The 18,528-nt window shown below is 27.8% G+C and overlaps 1 protein-coding gene across 1 annotated transcript; it reads right to left on the bottom strand.

Annotated features, from left to right (window-relative positions):
• Positions 1-1,012: 1,012 nt before the first annotated feature.
• LOC129972550 (hydroxyacyl-coenzyme A dehydrogenase, mitochondrial-like) lies at positions 1,013-17,712 on the bottom strand. The gene is made up of 8 exons (XM_056086729.1): positions 17,472-17,712; positions 13,339-13,467; positions 12,245-12,402; positions 9,126-9,252; positions 7,379-7,468; positions 5,574-5,646; positions 3,607-3,723; positions 1,013-1,377 (listed from the first exon to the last, which is right to left on the bottom strand). Exons 1-8 carry the CDS (start codon positions 17,586-17,588, stop codon positions 1,256-1,258), a joined length of 933 nt encoding a protein of 310 aa, XP_055942704.1. The 5' UTR covers positions 17,589-17,712; the 3' UTR covers positions 1,013-1,255.
• Between the last annotated feature and the right edge of the window lie 816 nt (positions 17,713-18,528).

The raw sequence follows: 18,528 nt of genomic DNA, 5'->3' as shown, positions 1-18,528 counted from the left end.
TTTGAAAAATAATGATCGAGGCATATCCTTCTTTATAAAATGATAAAGGCACAAATTGGTGAGGTTTTATCATTAAGATATAAAATTTTAACTTTTTAGTGGAAAAGATATTTTAAATTAATTCTCCAGAAAAGAAAAATAAAATATAGGAGACACAGATTTTGAAAATTAATAATGCATTTGAAAAAAATTTATTTGCATTAAATACTACTTTTAAATTTTGCAGAAAAAGTGTAAATCTACGCATCTGTAAATTTTAACGCATTTATATTTCTAAATGTTTTTCTTTGTTTTTACGTAATATTATTAATTAAAAGACAACTTATAATATAAGGTGTCTTTTGAAAAAATGTTGAAATAAAGAAAAATCTTTTATAATCAATTTAATTATAAAAAATCTTAAAACCTTTAGTTTGAAAAATTAAAAACTCTAATAGAAAATATTTTTCCCCTTTCCAAGATGGGGCAGTTTTTCGAAAAACGAATTCGGATTAAAGTTTAGTCTGGAACTGCATATTGCTAATATGCAGTTATGCAGTCAGTCAATAAGAAAACCAGATTGATAAGAAACCCATTCTCCCCACTGTGCTAAATGCCCCTCCCCTCCAAAGCTGGGAAGGAAGGGGATTGAAAAACATAGTTTCTATTTTGAACTCTCTCTTGCATAATGTTGATATTTTTTTGAAGTAATCTTTTGTCAAATTGAGATAAATTTTAAAGAAGCCATACTCAGAGTAATTAGCCACCTGGAGGGGTAAAACCTGGTTATCAATATTCTGTATTATTAAAATTATATCTAAATTAAAATTTGTGTAATTTCATGATTGTTTCTAAAGAGATACAATAAACATGCATTGTATTCTTCACCATAAATATGGTTTCTCATTTAAACTGTTATCTACTTAAATAATATCAATTAAAATTATGAATTATTCTTTTACAAAGCAAGAATAAACACTATTTTTTTTTTCTCATTAGTCTGAATATATTTAAACCAATTAAACCTTAGTAATGAAAAAGAATAAAAAATATTTTATTTGGCTTTCGATTCGCTATCAAGGCACTGTAAAAACATTGAAATCTCCCAATTATATATATATTTGAAGTCATTACAAATAATTTCACAACAATCAGGTACACAATTATTCATGATCAATTACGAGAATATAACATGCTGTTCAATAGTGCAGAAATTCCCCTTTGAAGGCCAGTACTTTGATAATAGGTTATACACAGCTGCATAAGAACTCAGCGATTACTTTTGGTGCTTATAAAATCCCTCTCCAGTTTTCATTCCGAGCTTTCCTTCACTAACAAGCTTCTTCAGCATCTCAGATGGTTGAAAGAGAGGATTGTCAGGATATTTTTCCTGCCAACCTGAAAAACCATACAAAAGTAAATTAGATGCACTCATGAAGCTATTAGATACAAACTGATTGAAAGTGGTAAATATAAGTGTAAAAGTAGAACATCTAAAAACATTTATAATGGCTACAGGTTTTAGTTTACTTTTAATTATATTAGAGTCCTGTTCTTAAAGCAACACTAGGGCTTTTTCAGGACGGATGTCGTCATTTTGAATCACCATCAGATGACTCCTGAGCTGGCACCTCCTCTCTCAACTTCCACACCACACCAGTGGGTGGACGTTTGGTTTGGACGGACTTAACTTGCACCAGACCGGCTTACACGACAGTTCTTTAGTGAAATAGATCTCAACCTGAAGCCCCCTGGTTCCGAAGGCAGGACCTTACCACCAGGTCACAGTGGCCCTTATAATGGCTACAGGAATATTCGATTCAGTAACCTCTTTCAAATCCCATAGACGACTAAAAAACATGACCAGGCCATTTTCAAATTTCTCACAGGGTAAAGCATTCTTCGAATAACATTTTGAAATAAAAATTAATGTTAATATTATTTATTTATTTATTTTATAGGGAGAGCATGTACCTAGTTAAGTACTTTTCATTTTTAAATGAAAAAAAAATGGATAGATCTCAGTATTAAACTTTCTTTATCAATTTTGATTCCAGTATTAAAATCAATTTTACTTATATCATTATCAATTATTGCAGATTTAATAAAGCATTAGTCAAAATACATTTGCCTGCAAGTTTTGACTATCAAATGAATTAAACCAAGCGGAAAAAAATCAAAAATACTTAAACCTAATATAGGATACAAATTTATGGTAAGTTATATAAAAATCTCATTTTATAGATGCACAATGTCAAGACAGATTTGTAATTTTGAATCATAGTCAGATAATGAGGACACCCAAGAAGGTCCCACGTCACCGAATTTCTGCACCATACTGAGGGAGACAATTTGATTGGGATGGATTCGATATGAATCAGATGGAATTGAATCTCAAACATGTGTCCTTATACTTTAAAGTCAAGATTCAGCCATTTAGTCAATAAATGTCCAGCAAACATTATGATATGCCTAATAATACAGGATGCAATTTTTAAATTTAACAAAATCAAAATTCATGCATACCTTTTCACATCAATTTTTAAAATATTTCAAAACACACATTTTAACACAATAGCCATCAAAAATAATCAAAAAGAAAAATAAATAAAGAGAAAAACAGCGGGATCAATCTTCCCAAAACTTTCTTGTGTACTCTCTTCACGCCAGAGAACATCTAGCATGTCATTAGCGTACAATAGTTATAAAATATTAACCTTTGGTACGAATTTAGCATTTTTACTGATTTATCATGTAATCCTTCATGATTTATCTCTGGCATGCACATTTGTATCCATAAATCGAATTTTTGTTTTAAATACATTTTTCTCAATCGGCTGAAACAAAAATGTGACACAAAACAGTACTTGTAGTCACAAAATCCCATACGAAATTTATATATTTATGTCATTATTTTTTTGAATTATTGTATTCATGTTACAGACAATTAACCCAGTTTGGCTCAAAATTTGACAGGCATCTACACTATAGATATTAAATCTGCAAATCTCATCTATCAAGCTCTCTTCATTTTGTAATTATTGAGTTAACATATATTCAAACAAAACAGATGGGATTTCTCTGTACAAATTTTACTTAAAATGTAATAGAAATCTACGCATTTGGTTTGCATATACCAATTTTCAACCATCTAGCTCAAGACATTTTCGAGTTATTTTATCACAGACAGATGGATATTTTTCAAAAGTGTGCTTTTCGAAGTCGGAGAGGTCTAAAACAAGGATATTTGTCACAATTTTGAGTTCAAATTTTTTGACAATTATTATACTTTCAATATACTATCTATATGAGAAAGTAAAAATCAAAGAAAAAAATCAAATATTAATCTAAACATGTTTTTTGTATTAGATTTAAAAGTATGACTAACATTAGAAGGAATTGTTGAATAATAAAATAAAAATAATATAATATTTTATAATAATAAAAAATAAAATATTGAAATTTATAATCTTTAATAAATAATCTTTTATAATTTGACAAGCAAGGATTATAATTCGACTATTCTAGAATACAGGAAGTTGCTAATAGTATAAAATGACAACTTTAAAAAATAATATAGGATGTTATTTTTTTTTACAACAAAATGAAACCAAAAGTAATACAAACCTTCAAGGATAAACAGAGTAGTATCAAGACCAACATAATCTAACAATTCAAAAGGACCCATTGGATAACCTGCTCCTAATTTCATTGCTGTGTCGATATCTCTGGCAGTTGCATCACCTGGAAATTTAAAATTTAATTATTGCTTCAAATACTTCTGTCTATCTTGCTTATTAAATATATTAAGAATGTATAATTACAAATAGTTCCTTATTAGAAAATTAATTTAAAAAATCTCACTACAAGAAATGAAAGGCATTAAATTTCAATTTATAAATAAAACAATTAAATTCCAAGATCTAAGAAAATATTTTATCAGACACATTTAAATTTCAAGTGATAATAAAAGAAAGAATACATTAAGGTTAAGAAAAGATTTTTTTAGATGGTAATTCCATAGTTAACTAACTTTCTCTTAATAAATATACATTTGTAAGTAATATGTCCTTTTTTTCTTAAATTTGTTCTATTTTTAAAAACACTTATAAAACCACTTTTGCATTAATTAATTTCAAAATAACCAATTGTATGTTATAATTTCTAAATGATTATGCATCCCATTTTAATAGTCAATAGAGCCAATTTTATACATGAGCAGCTTCATCATCAAAGTTAGATATACTGTTTGTACATTTTATTTTAATGACATACAAGATTATATTTCTGCAATAAATAAAATAAATAAATAAATAATAAATAAAAAAATACAAATAAAATAATAATAATTTATTTAATTCTGCATTTTAATTTTTAATATACGGACACTTTTTGTAAAATTATTACAAGTAATTTTCTTCTCCATTTGCTTTCATATTTTTAGAGTCCATTAACAATATTTGGTTTTCAACTGTTCATTGCTCTTTATGAGGCACCAACAAACAAAAGACAGGAAGATACTTTTAATGAGTAATCAGGATTGGAATTAAAAAGAATAGATATCAATTTCTTATTTCAGTACTTACAAGAACTTCACAATAGAATTAAGATGCAAAATATTTTTCATTGTTTTGGTGGAAGTTTTTTGCTTCATAACAGTGTAGATAAAATGAGAATTCTACTCTATATACTGGCAATAGCATTTTGTTAATATAAATAACTGATTTTTTAAAAATTTTCCTTATTTAATTTCCTATTATATGCAAAACAATTTACAATCATAAATCTACACCAAAACTATCCGATTCTTTGAACTAAAATTCCAGAATTTTTTTCTCCTTTATAGTAGAAAATAATTTTTAAAAAATCATATTCACTTAAATCTATCTAAATATCATAGAATGCTGAACATTTTTTTAAAAGCCAATAAGAGATTTAGACACAGAATTCAGATTCAGATACAGATTTTGATCAGTATCAAGATCAAAATTCTGCCACAATTCAAAATAAAACTATGAAACTAATGTTTTGGATTTTTCTTTTAAAGATACTTTTACAATACTATACAATCACAATTATATTTAGAGATGAAACTAATTATTTTAATGATTTTATAATAGTTCTATTTTATTCTACAGTTTAAAATCTTACCTTACAAACATATGCAGAAATTTCCCTTCCTCCCCCCCCCCTTTAACAGTACCATGCTAATTTTATCTTCTGTTGATGGGAAAAGCCTTTTTATTGATCAATTCCTTAACTATAATTATTTGTTTATGAATCGATTATCATATTTTCAAACTTATTCTTAAGATTTCATAATGAGTTAAATATAAATCATATTTTAAAATTCAGTATAAAAAAATTATGTGGATTTAGCCAATATTTCAAATATTTTATCAGATACCGAGAGCGAAACTGTTAAAGCATAATACAGAAAATTTTAGAATAAATTTTTTCTCTGATAGTAATAATTTATAGAATGATTTCCATTTACATTAAAAAAAAATCAAAGCACCCAATGCTGAATTTTTAGTTTATCAATACATATATGTATATTCAAAATAGCAGACAAGAAATAAAAAAAAATATACCTCTTTCCAACATTCTAACTGCTTCTCCCATATATGGCACTAATAATCTATTAACTACAAATCCAGGAGTATCCTAATGAAGAGAAAATATACAATATATATTTTAATTCAAAAATGAATATTGCATTAATAAAATTTCATCCAATATGATTTTTATTTGACTAATTTATATCATTTGCTAACAAATTATTTATCCAAATAAATAAAGTATAATAAAAGTCAGTTTCAATAAAATAAATATCAATTTCAACCAATTCTTATTCAAGTTGATGATAAAGTAAAGAATATATTTATAAATTATACTTTGAATGTATCTAAGAGATACTAATATATTTGAATAAAATTTAGTTTTAAATACCAGTATTCCTTTTTTATGTAATGAAACTATTTTTAAATTAACTTTATTAAAGTTTTATTAACTTTATTTATTATTATTTCTTAAATTAATAAAATCTTTCTGTAGTCTTGAGAAATACGTAGAACATGTGTATCATCATTCACCTAATGTGTATAATTGTGCTTTGTTCATAAACAACTTTCAACTTATCAAATAGATTTCAAACATTTTTTAAATTTTCAAAACATTAATATTTTTAATGAATTAAGCTGTAGAATTTTAGAATAAACCTGAAATGCTTATAAAAAGAACATTAAAATAATTTTTTTAATGTTGTCATAAATATTCAATAAAAATGTTTATAGCATGATTTTATATTAAATATTTACAGGGTTAAGATAATTAGGAAATTAAATAACAATTTTATGTGTTTCCTTCAATGTTACCTAAAAGAATAAAATATATATATATTCCCTTCTTTTTAAAAAAAAGTCCTTTAGAATCATACTCAGATATTTCCAGCTGTGAAATATTGCAGAATTATTCTTTGAGGATGATAACTTAACACACTATTAAGAAATTATATAATTATATAATAAAAGTCATTGATAATAATTTCAAAAGATAATAATTTCTAAAACAGATTTATAGTCATTGATAACAATTACATCACTAACAGACTCTAATTTAAAATCCAGCAAAGCATTTTTTTAGAAACTTCATCAATCCCTTAAAATCATCCTTCACAAATTTATGTAAATCTATTTTATTCATACATCTCAATATCTTCTTTTCATGAGCAAAACAGCCCCTTGCAGACCTTGGCTGCCTCAACCATGTATACTTTCCAGTGCTGTCTATCCTCTGCAACTCCCCTCCAGTTCTTTATCGTCAGAACAACCAGGTCTCTTTCCATATCATCAAGCCATCTGGTTGGAGGTCTTCCTCCCCGGGATCCCATCGTATTTTAAAGTGGCTGTTTTGAGGGTGCTGCTTTCAGGGCTTCTTCAGATATGTTTGAGCCATAATGCTCTGGATAGCCAGTGTTATATGTGGTTGTCTATAGAGTTTGTATAATTAAAAACTGAATCCAGTTCACTAATATCCTATCTCTAGTATTGGGCCAAAGACAGTTCTAAAGATCTTTCTCTCAAACATGTTCAGAGAATGCTGAGTGCCCAAGTTAAGAGTCCAAGTTTCACTTGTATAGAGCAGAAACAATCTTATAAATTCTTAGTTTAGTTTTTCCGATCGATTAAGTTGGATCTTAATTGTTTTTTCGGTACAAAGAAATATTTATTAGCTATTTTTATTCTGTGGTCAATTTCTGTTCAGAGTTTATTGTCATTACTCAATGTGACAAGGTATTTGTAATGATTGACTTTTTCAAAGGTATGACCATTAATACACAGAGGAATACTGCGATTCTGAATAATATACAACAACAAAATAAGAAAGATTTTTATACCTTGCATGTAATAGTTGTTTTCCCAAGTTCTTTTCCAAATGTCATCATTTTGTTGTAAGTGTCATCACTAGTTTCCTGAGTCCTAATAACCTAGTAAATAAATATTAAACCAAGATATTATTAGATATAAAATTCATATTCTACCACATACAATTTTAAAACTTTAATATTGATACAAATATAATTTCTAAACACATACTAAACAGTTCAGCAATTCAAATAATTTTCAATATAATTTAAGACATTAAACGATTGTATTTGATACTATATATATGTAGGAAGTGATATTAAGAACTGTAAACTTGTTTCAAGGCTAATAATTAATTAAAATGTTTAGTTAACTTTGATTGTAAGAGATGGCAATGCTAATCATGTCAAATCAGACCAAGCTGAATTTTAACTGTCTCGCTACACAGCCCAAGTAGAAGTAACAGAATTTGCACAACCCGCAATTTCTGAAGGGATGAATTTTTCCATATAATTAGCTGTGCAACCCGCTCCTTTACCATTCATGGTTTCATTGCAGCTTTTCTGGTTTTATTCAGATCTGGGTTAACAGATAGCGTTAGTTGTTAGTTAGCTAAATATACAAGCATGTTTTGGAGTATTTTGCCGGCTCTTTTCAAAGCTCAAAGATGTCTGGTAGGAAATGTTTTGCAATTTTTGAACCTATTCTGATAAAGGAATCAAGCAGCGAGAGGGTTAACATCCAATGAGAGAAGTTCATGTACATATGGCATCAGAGCGCCAAAGAGGCTTCTAAAACAAGCACTCGATTCTTTCATTGGGAATGGGCAGGTGAGTTCTAACACTCTTTGCATGCTCCATTTTAAAAGGAAAAACACACTCTTTAGGTCTTGACAATCTTTGGGGTCCCCATCTCACAGGTGAACCCTCCACTTTATTTAAACTGTCTTATCCCCTTTCTGTAAATAATCCAAAACTATAAATATAGAAAGGTTTAGTTCTATTAAATCTTAATAAATCAATTGTTTGTTTAATTTGGTTATTATTAGTCCTAGGGCCGGGATAGCCTGGTTGGTAGAGCGTCGGATTCGCGTCCCTTAGGTTGCGAGTTCAAACCTCGCCGGCCGAAGATTCCCCGTGTGCTTGGTGGCTGACGCGCGTTAAATCTGTCGTGGTCACATAGTCCTCCATGTCAAGAGTAATACCACTGGGGGTACTGGATCAGGAGTGATAGTTCTCTGATTCAGATCTAAATTACAATCTGTGGTTGAGTGAATGAAATCTAAAAATAAACTAATTAAATTCAGTTTAATAAAAAGTGAAATTCAGCTTAAGGTTTTTACTTTAAACTTAAGGGAGGTTGAATATCATTTTTTATTTTAATACAGACATGCCCAATCATGTCATTTAATTCTAAACAGAACTAGTTGAGGACTATAGCGGCAATTTTATAAAAATCTAATTTTGGAAAAGGCTACCAAGTGGCACTTAAATTAACCATTTTAATAAACAAAAGATATCAAAAGAAATCTCAACTTCTTAGCCTCTAATAGGCAAAATATGCCATTTGGAATACCAAATGTATAGGAATTTTAAAATGTCATTTTTTTTTCAAATTATGAATTTTGAATTTCATTTATTGTAACTATCAACAGACAAAATCCAATATTGATTTAAAAGTAATCAAGTTTTTCTATTCATTACCTACCACAGAATGAATAAATTATTATATTGTTCTATAATTTAAAAACCATAGTTAAGTAAAAATCTAATTTCTTACTTCGAGAAGTTTCATAACAGGTACTGGATTGAAAAAGTGAAGCCCTCCAAAGCGATCTTTCCTATCTGTTACACTTGCAATTTCAGTAATGGATAGTGATGAAGTGTTGCTTGCAAATAATGTAGATCTATAAAAAATGCATTTTCAGTTTTTTTTATAACATGTAAATAAACATCACATATAATTCAATTAAATAAAGCCATCTTAGATCCAAATATACCATATATATATAAAGAGTTAATATTAAGAATATGAGAATTATTTTTTAAGTAGAAAACTTTTGAATTTTAAAATACTATTAGCAAACCATAGGTTACTAATTTGATAAATATACACTGTGGAATTCTTTTTCCAAAAAATAATATTTAAAAGAAATGCTCTCCAATCAAATATAAAACATTCATTATTTACCATCTTAAATTATCTTGTCAATAAAAAGTTAATCGGTATGCAAGACAATTCAAACTAATTGAATCACATTCCTCCTAAAAGGAGAGAACTTAAGATGAAAAAGAACACACATTATTGACTTTTAGTTAGGCACATACATAAAAAGAATATGTAAAAGTATAGATTATGATAGTCTCTACATTTCACAATAGAATATGCCAGAATTCAACTGTTGCCATAAAAATAAAGAGAAGAAAAAAATTCCCATACTGCTAGACTCCTATCAACTGATTTGCAACAATGGAACTGAAACAAGGAGATAAGGGTTCAGTTATTGATAAGTAATCAATGACATGGGAGAGAGAATATATACTGAAAACCTACATTAAGTTTAACATTTTATTAGGTACTTAAGACTTGAAAATATTTTTCATTTCTTGCAATATTGGATATATCAGCGAGTATTAATATAATTCAGTTAATGCAAAATATAATTGAATTAGTTTATCATCCTCAGTTTCAGCTTATATTTTTTATTTATTTATTTTTACTTTATCCATTACCTAAAAATTAATAAATTTTTACTAAATTTAAAATATATCAGAAATAATTCTGTAAGCTGTGTAAATTGTTGTTAAATATATAATATGATAATAGTAGGTAATATGGTAGATAACAGATTTGGAGGTAGTGAATAAGAATCCAAAGCCTCCAAGAAAACTGTGATCACATATTTTGCCTTCCATTATTTATCTAATGTTTGGCTAAAGAAATCTCTCCAGGAGAATCTACAGTCAATGACAATTAAAGACAACATTATGCAGATAACTAAGACATATTCAATCACTAGTGGTATAATCTAGAAATCTATATTATATATACTATAATGTAAAATCCATCTGGTAAGTATATGATAAGTCTAACATACTTGATAAAGGATAGCAATGCTTTATTCCACACACACACACACTGTAAAACACAGTCAAAGAGTGCATGAAACAGCATTTGCAGAACAACAGTACACAGCATATAGCTAGAAAACTCATTCCTCAACCATTCTCCAAAGGAAGCAGTTACTTGACTGTCTTATAGAATCAGAGGCAAAGCGAATAAATTTTTCAAATGGGTATTGAAAGATCTCTGATGTATTGAAAGATTCTTGAGTCCTAACAGAGATATCGGCAAAATTCCAGTGTTTTTGAAAACTATTTTAGTAGCCAAATTCGTCATTAAGGATGGTGGTCATTGGTCTAGCATGCATAAAAGACACCTGCAAAGCTATCTTCTTTACTATGAGACTAACTACATAAGGAAGCAATATTATAGATTTTTAACAATATTTCATATGTATAATACGCATAATACTACTGCATTATGCAGGCAACTCTATAAAGTTAAGTAATGTTCATTTTAAATATAGACCTTTAATGCACAGAATATCAATTACTTGTATTTAAAATATGCTGTTGAAATATGAATATAAATGTAAAAGGGTTATATTCAAGGGGTCATAAATGTGAAAGGGTTATATGTTATATTCAAGGCTCTAATTAGGTTCATTGATTTCCTGCATAATTTTCACTATACTGTTTAATTTTGTAACTCATAATCAAGTTTTAAAATGTTATCCATTGATTTTTCATCTACTTATTACAGCAACAATTTAAAAATCTTGATACAATAAAACTCCAAATACCAAATTTAAAAGGACTGAATGAATAAGGGTGATTGGATAAAGCTCAGAAATTAAGTTAAAAAAAATGTCAAACATAAATTTATCCATAATAGAAACAAGTAAAATGTAAGGAAAACTATAACTGAATAAATCATTGCATACTAAAATGCATGCATGCAAAAAAAAAAAAAAAAAAAAAAAAATTGCGTATGCATTAAAATTTTATACATACATGCAATGATAACTTAAATCCTAATTCATTTCCTAATTATTATCTTAAATTACCAATGACATTTAATTTCAGGATTGTCTCATATTTCCTGATCCAAATCCCACTTTTTTTTATTTAATTATTTTAAAACTCACACTCTAGAAATCGATGACTATTTCAATTTTTCACACTCCAAGCAAAAGGATAGAAATCCCAAATACCTATGCATTCCTGTCAAAGAAACCTAAGGTTTCATTTTTTAAGTCACTATGTGTCAAAAAAAATCCTATCAGAATCTCTTAGCAAAATTAATGCAAGGAAAAATTTCTGTCACTTTGCTCTTCTCGTCTGGTGTAATGAATGTGTTCCTACTTTGTTCTTCCCACGGTCAAATAAATTAAGGTTTCAGTTTTAAAGTCACCATATGTCAAAAAAAATTTCTACCAGAATCTCAAGCAAATTCAATGAAAAGCAAAATTTCTGTCACTTTGCTCTTTCTTCCTTCTGGTGTGAATGTGTTCCTACTTTGTCCCTCCCATGGTAAAATAAATTAAAGTTTATTCAAAATGTGTCTACATTTCAGCCACACACTTGCCAAAATTATACTACATACATATTATGTAAATATATATAGAGATAGATAAATAAATAGATATGCATTAAGATTACAAATTCAGATAATTAGAGATTGATATAATTGAGATCAGATCAATCAAATTCAACTATGTTATCAATGCTGATAAGAGAAATTATACTGTCATAATGAACTAATAAAAGAGAAAAGCTACTATTCTCCCCAACCCTTTTATTCATTTTGTTAAAAAATCCAAAATAATCACTTACTTAGGAGCAGCCTTGTCAAGAGTCTTAAATAATTCATGCTTTACTTTCATATTTTCTACAATTGCTTCAATTACAATATCAGCTTCTTTTACTGAATCAGCTGCATTAGTTGAGGTTTTTAACCTCTGCAGAGTTTCTTTCATAAATTTTTCACTTTCCTGTGGATAAAAAAAAAAAAGCAATATTGATGTAATTTCTTCATTTTTATATTAAATTTAATTTAAAATATAAATGTAAAACTGTATAAGGTCTCAGATTCAGAGACATTACAAAGAATGAACAGAAACAAATTTCAATAACCTAAATATTTTTGTATTGTTGTTTCACAATAGAATATATTATATATATATATATATATATGAAATTAAACCACGCACAATAGAAAATTGTTCCACAATTCTTTTAACTTAAAAAAACAATTAAATCTTTCTAGACAAGGGATCAAGAAACAACTAGTTCCATTAGTATGTTAAAAATATGAAATCTTCATTTTTTAATTATAAAGATGATGCAGATATGAAAGCATGTGAACTAAATATTAGGCAGACTTTAGAAATAATTAATGTATAGATTCTCCCTCCCATGGTCGTCAGCCCTGGGTGTGAGAATAGTTATTACAAAAAAAATCATGAAAGGCACCAATCAAATCAAACTGATGATTGGCTCCTCTACTAACTTATATGGCAGTTCGTTAAAGTAGTCATATTGGTTTAACTGTATTTTTATCGCTTGAAAAAGAACCATACAATTGTCTAAAACACAATCTATCAAATTCTCAGTTTAATGAAATGAAAATACATTAGCTTTAAATTTTACATTCTTTCTTGCTTGATTAATGAAAATAACTGATAATTTCCATAGCAATACAATTAACACAGGAGAAAAGAACAAGATATTTTTAAATTTTTGACAGATTAGAAATTATTACAAAGTATAAATATTGGCACTAAAACCTTATTTTTCTTTTAAAATAACTAACCAAAGAATGTGGTATTTTCATGATAGGGATTCAATCATGGTTAACATTTGAACTAAATCAATTTTGAAAACAGTAATAAATATGAAACCAAGAAGGGAAAAGAAGTTAAACATACTGATTCTTTATCATGAAATTTCTTTTTTGCAACTCTTTCTAAACTCTTTTCTATTCTTGATGATGCTTTTTGCAAAATAGGATCTGAGACATCAACTAATGTAACATGATGGCCAGTTTGAGCAGCTACCTATAAAAACATAAATATAAACACTTTTATCAAAAGTTCATTTTATGCCAAAACTAATACAAAACAGCTTTTAAAAAATAGTAGTAATATGCATTCAAATGAAACAGTACTTCAGTATACATTTTACTTCTTCAAACAAAGTCCCATATGAATTTGACATTTTTCCTTAAAACCTTTCATATATTGAACTTTTTCATCATCTTAGTACTAAAAACAAGTCCCTTCACTTTATTATAAGAATATAGAATTAGGAGATAAAGGAGGAATGTAGCAGAATGTTTTAGTTACATACTAAAATGTTCTTTCTTTCAGTATGTTTGGCTTTTCAGCTGATCATGGATGTAATGTAAGAAACATAACCATTGTTGTTTCTATTCAGTACATGCTCATTACATCAGTTTCTATCATTATACTAACTACTATTTATATCAAACTGATGTATAACATGCTTATTTACTTTAAAAGGTGGTTGGGTGAGAATTACATAGTGAAACTTTTTACAATTTTTTTTATTTACGAGTGCAAAACTATAATACAAGTTTTAAAGGTTATATGGCTAATGTTGAGTTTTAATTTTAAAAAATTGAATGTTTCAACAGTTTTTAGAAGATTGCATTCAATAGCTTCTATATAAAACTTAACCTTCAGAATGAGGGTGGAAAAAAACAGCAAATATACCACATTTAAACTAAAAACAGAAAAATGTCTTTTTTTCCTTTTTCAGTTCATTAGAAAATGAGACTAGTAGTTCCTTCAATTACTTGAAAACTATCAAGCGTCTTGGCAATCAGTCCATTTTCTATTGCATCCCGCATCTTTCACAATTTATTTTTACGATTACAGATTTTTATTATATATTACTATTGTGTAACATATAGAGTAAGTTCACTTCATTAGAAAAATATTTGAACTTATTTGCAAACATTGCATCTAAATAGTGATTTTAAAAAATGATACGAACAGAGAATTAATACAAAGAATAATTTGCCAAGATAATAGTATAGAGTAAACTAATATACATCACAATATAACTCAAATAGTCTGTAAGCTGCAGAACTGCTGTATAGATTTTCTTCAAATTTTGTTCACAAATATCATAAAGCATAAGGAAGATTTTAGTGAAGGTTGTATGGCAATTAATTCATTAGATTTTTATTAATTGACATTGAGTTTCAATATACAAAGTGTCTGCTCAAGCTAGAGATAAGCACATGCATCCAGTTGGGGAAAAAAAATGCTTTAGATAATATAAAAGACATCCTTTCCATTTTAAGCAACAAAGTTCCAAACTATAAAAGACAAATTGATAAAGCTTTTAATTTCAATTCAAGATGGTCAATGACTGCCTTGAGTAAGAACAGTGCATTAATTTGCAGATCTTTCGAATCATCTCTTGAAATGATTTAAAATCATCTGAAATAGCAATAATTAGTTTCCAAACTTAAGCAGTTTTGGCCACAGATTACGTATATCAGGAATATGATTGGTAAGAAGAAGTAAAAAAAAGTGACATGAAACATGCAAGGAAAAAACATGGAAAAAGTATGAATTAAATAGTAGTCAATGTACTGAAAAATCTATCACAACAACAGGCTAATTGATATTTTTTTTGTTCACTTCAAAATTTTATAAAATTAAGAAATCAATAGCATATGATTTTTCCCAGATCTTTAAAAAGTGTCTTGTTCAGGACAAATGCATAAAAGATAATAAATATGGCCAAAAAGTCAGTATTTATTGTAACATACTTGATAGTATATTTTAGTAACATTTCTGTAATGCTCACTGAACCTTTGTGGCAGATCTCATACACATTACTTCTTTTTTTATATTATATATAACAAAATATATACACTCTTTCTATATATATATATATATATATATATATATATAAAGAGAGAGAGAGAGAGAGAGAGGTATTTCATTAACATGACTCAATGGGCATTTCATTGTTTGCTTTTGAGTATCAGTTGCAAGGGTGCAGCAAGCAGCTTCATTTTATGTACAAGATTCAGACGTGGAAAAAATTCTTAAGATCTGGGACCTCAATTTTTGAGATGAATATCACTTTGCCATTTGGCAGCTTCTTTTGCCATTAGTTTCCCTAGATCTGATTGTTTATCACAATAATTTATTTTGCTAAGGGCTTCTGCTCAGTAGTTTCTTGCTGCTGAATTTATGTTTTACAGAGTTTTCTGTCCAGGCAGACGATTTTATGCAACTGAGCTGGAAATTTCTTAAACTGCAGAAAAATATAAAAAAACTCAAAAACAGAGGAAAATTGTAGATCCATGGAATAATCACATATCTTATAATATATATGTTTTAAATTTTTAAAAAATGATTACTAAGATTAAAGGACTTTATGAAAGTGTGAATTTAAGAATTTTTGTAACAATGTAATTTATTAAGGCGGACAAAAAATACAATTTGTTGCATTATTTTTCCTATTGCAATTTATGCCTAGATCTATTAATTTTGGAATTAGTAATTGGGCTGAAGAATAGATGCACTGCATTAAAAATTATAATTGCTGCAATTTCTTTAAATGAGAATATTAAATATTTCAAATAATTTTATTTGCTTAGGAATTACTAATGAAAATCTTTAATCGGATTTTGCACTGTTCTTTAAAAATTATTAACTTGAGCAAAAATTTAATTTTCAGCAGTTTCAAAAATTGTTTGCAATCTTTCAGAAAGTAAATTGTTAGGCATAAATGATATTCTTAGTTGCTGCCAGTGATCAGATAATTTTTATATAAAAAGTATTTTAAATAATGTATCATAATTCATAAAAATGTATTCATGTCACTTTGAATTGATATTTTACTAAGAATTATTGATATTTTATTAAGCATTATCATTAAACATATATGCATATTATTATTAATGTAATCTGCAATAAATTTGATCAGATAGCTAAAGCGTTTAATAAATATTTGTTCGAAAATTTTAAAGCATAATGTTTATAAAAGGTTTCAGACAGTAAAAAATATACTTTTTATAAATCAAAGTCGCCCTCATCCCAACCAATGCTGGGTGTATCAGCTAGTGATCAGCTTAAGATTAATGATTACTGCTAGGATGAGGGGAGTAAACTTAACTAGATACTGACACAAAAGTTGTATCCAATCTTTACACAACTGAAAATAATCTTCTGCTACAGGATGTACATTGCTTAGAAAATAAAATATCAATATTATCAAATATAATCAACATAATCTAATTTTTTAATTTAAAATTCTCAGAAAAATAAAATCTGTTTATTGTGCTTTAATTAAATATAAATGATAGCATGATAAACACTGATTTTTTCAATCAGGCTAAAAAAAATTTTTTAAGCACACACATTATATATATATGTCATTGTCTAAATCTAATTTAGCGTGGGAAAAAAGTCAAAAATTGTATGGTAGTTTCACAAAATAATAAATTTCGTTTACTTTAAATAACTGAATCTGAAGTAATTTGTTTCAAATATTATGTTTACCTCTAACAGGAATGCCAAAAAGTGTCAATGTTCTCTAAAGATGCTCATAGAGAAAGAAAGAATTATGTGTTGAAGTACTTCCTATTACAAGTTATAAGGAAAATATATATTGAATTAGGTTACATCAGACTCAATGAATTGCAAAAAAGAAAACAAATTCGAGATAAAATTTATTATCTACTTAAACAACAGAAATCTTAATACTAAAATTTCTAGTTTTATGTCTACAAGTTTTAAAATCTGAAGGAAATTTCGTTCTCCCACAAAAGAATTTGTTTCAACATAGTGAAAAGTAAGACAAGTGGTTCCTAAGGTTGCACCACTTACAAGAAAGGTGTAAAATGTCGTTTTACTTCCTGTTCCGACTTTCTCTAAAAATTATCTTGCAGGTGCATCAATTTATGGTTACGCCACTGTCAAGCATTGCTGAGTCTTTATGCATTGCTTTTCAGATAAAAAAAATGGTACAAAATTCATGAAATATTATTTTTAAAGCATTAATGTTTACATACTTGGGCAATTCCGGATCCCATTAAACCACTGCCGATGACAGTAACATTCTTCAAAGCCAAATTCATTACAGAAGATGAAGAAAAAGATCTAACTATATTCAGAGCTGCAAATGCCATTATGATTAATTAATAACTATCCAAAATATGTTTAAAAGAGAAGAAAATTGAGAGATGAAAAAAATGCCAAACTATCACTACAGGACCTGATAGCAAATGCAAACTGATAAAACCAAAACTGATCAGAGATCACAACTTTAACCCAGTTACAGTTAATAAATGAAATTTTGCAAATAAGAATATTTATGATTCTTGTTGATTTCGCTATTGGAATGAATGTCGAAACGGCTAAAAATTAATGAAAGAATGAGCCTAAATTCAAATTATAATTTAATATTCGATGGTTTTCGTTTTCGTCAAAGGTATTCATATCGATATTGACTTTTCACGTTCACTATCGTTTGATGTAGTCACATTATAACACATTTTTAATTCCATTTATTTTTTATAACCGTATCTTTGAGTATGGTTTTCTGTTGACCAGAGGTTTCGGTTTATGAATAGTTTGAAATAATTTGTTAGCCTTCTGTAGAGGATTAAAAGACGTGTAGTTCGATTTTTTTAATGTGGTTTCCTTTTTTTATTTTTGCTTTAATGTATTATAAATGCTAGGTTAATATTAAAATGTCTTCGTCTCAAAATAATATTGAAATTACACTTAGAAAAAAAAGAAGAAAGTGATTCGCCGTACAGAAACATGCAGTTATGAAGTACGAAAACACAAAAGAACTTCGTGGCGAAGAATATATAACTATTAGGATGAGTGTGATAGTACCTGGTAAAACAAATAATACAGGTTTATGCTCTTGTAAGTATAAATATACTGAACAGATAAGTGTGAAAGAGAAAAAACTTTGTTTGAAAACTTTGCTTGATGTTCTTTCTAAAAATGAACAAGACAATTTTTGAATGGGGTTGATAGTCCGAAAATTATACCGAAGATGATCTAAAAATGAAACACCACGCAAAGGAGATAGCATTTTTATTTATCATGTAAAGA

This window comes from Argiope bruennichi, chromosome 6, assembly GCF_947563725.1.
Source record: "Argiope bruennichi chromosome 6, qqArgBrue1.1, whole genome shotgun sequence".
NCBI classification, from domain to species: Eukaryota; Metazoa; Arthropoda; class Arachnida; order Araneae; family Araneidae; genus Argiope; species Argiope bruennichi.
Note: the sequence above shows the minus strand (reverse complement) of the source record. Positions and strands in the feature narration are given on the sequence as shown.

Excerpts from the sequence above, each read along its gene's own strand:
- LOC129972550 (XM_056086729.1), bottom strand. The coding sequence starts at position 17,588 with ATGGCATTTGCAGCTCTGAATATAGTTAGATCTTTTTCTTCATCTTCT. Across the intron at positions 12,403-13,338 it reads AATTTCATGATAAAGAATCA|GAAAGTGAAAAATTTATGAA; the intron begins GTATGTTTAACT and ends TTTTATCCACAG. Across the intron at positions 1,378-3,606 it reads TACTCTGTTTATCCTTGAAG|GTTGGCAGGAAAAATATCCT; the intron begins GTTTGTATTACT and ends ATGGTTTTTCAG.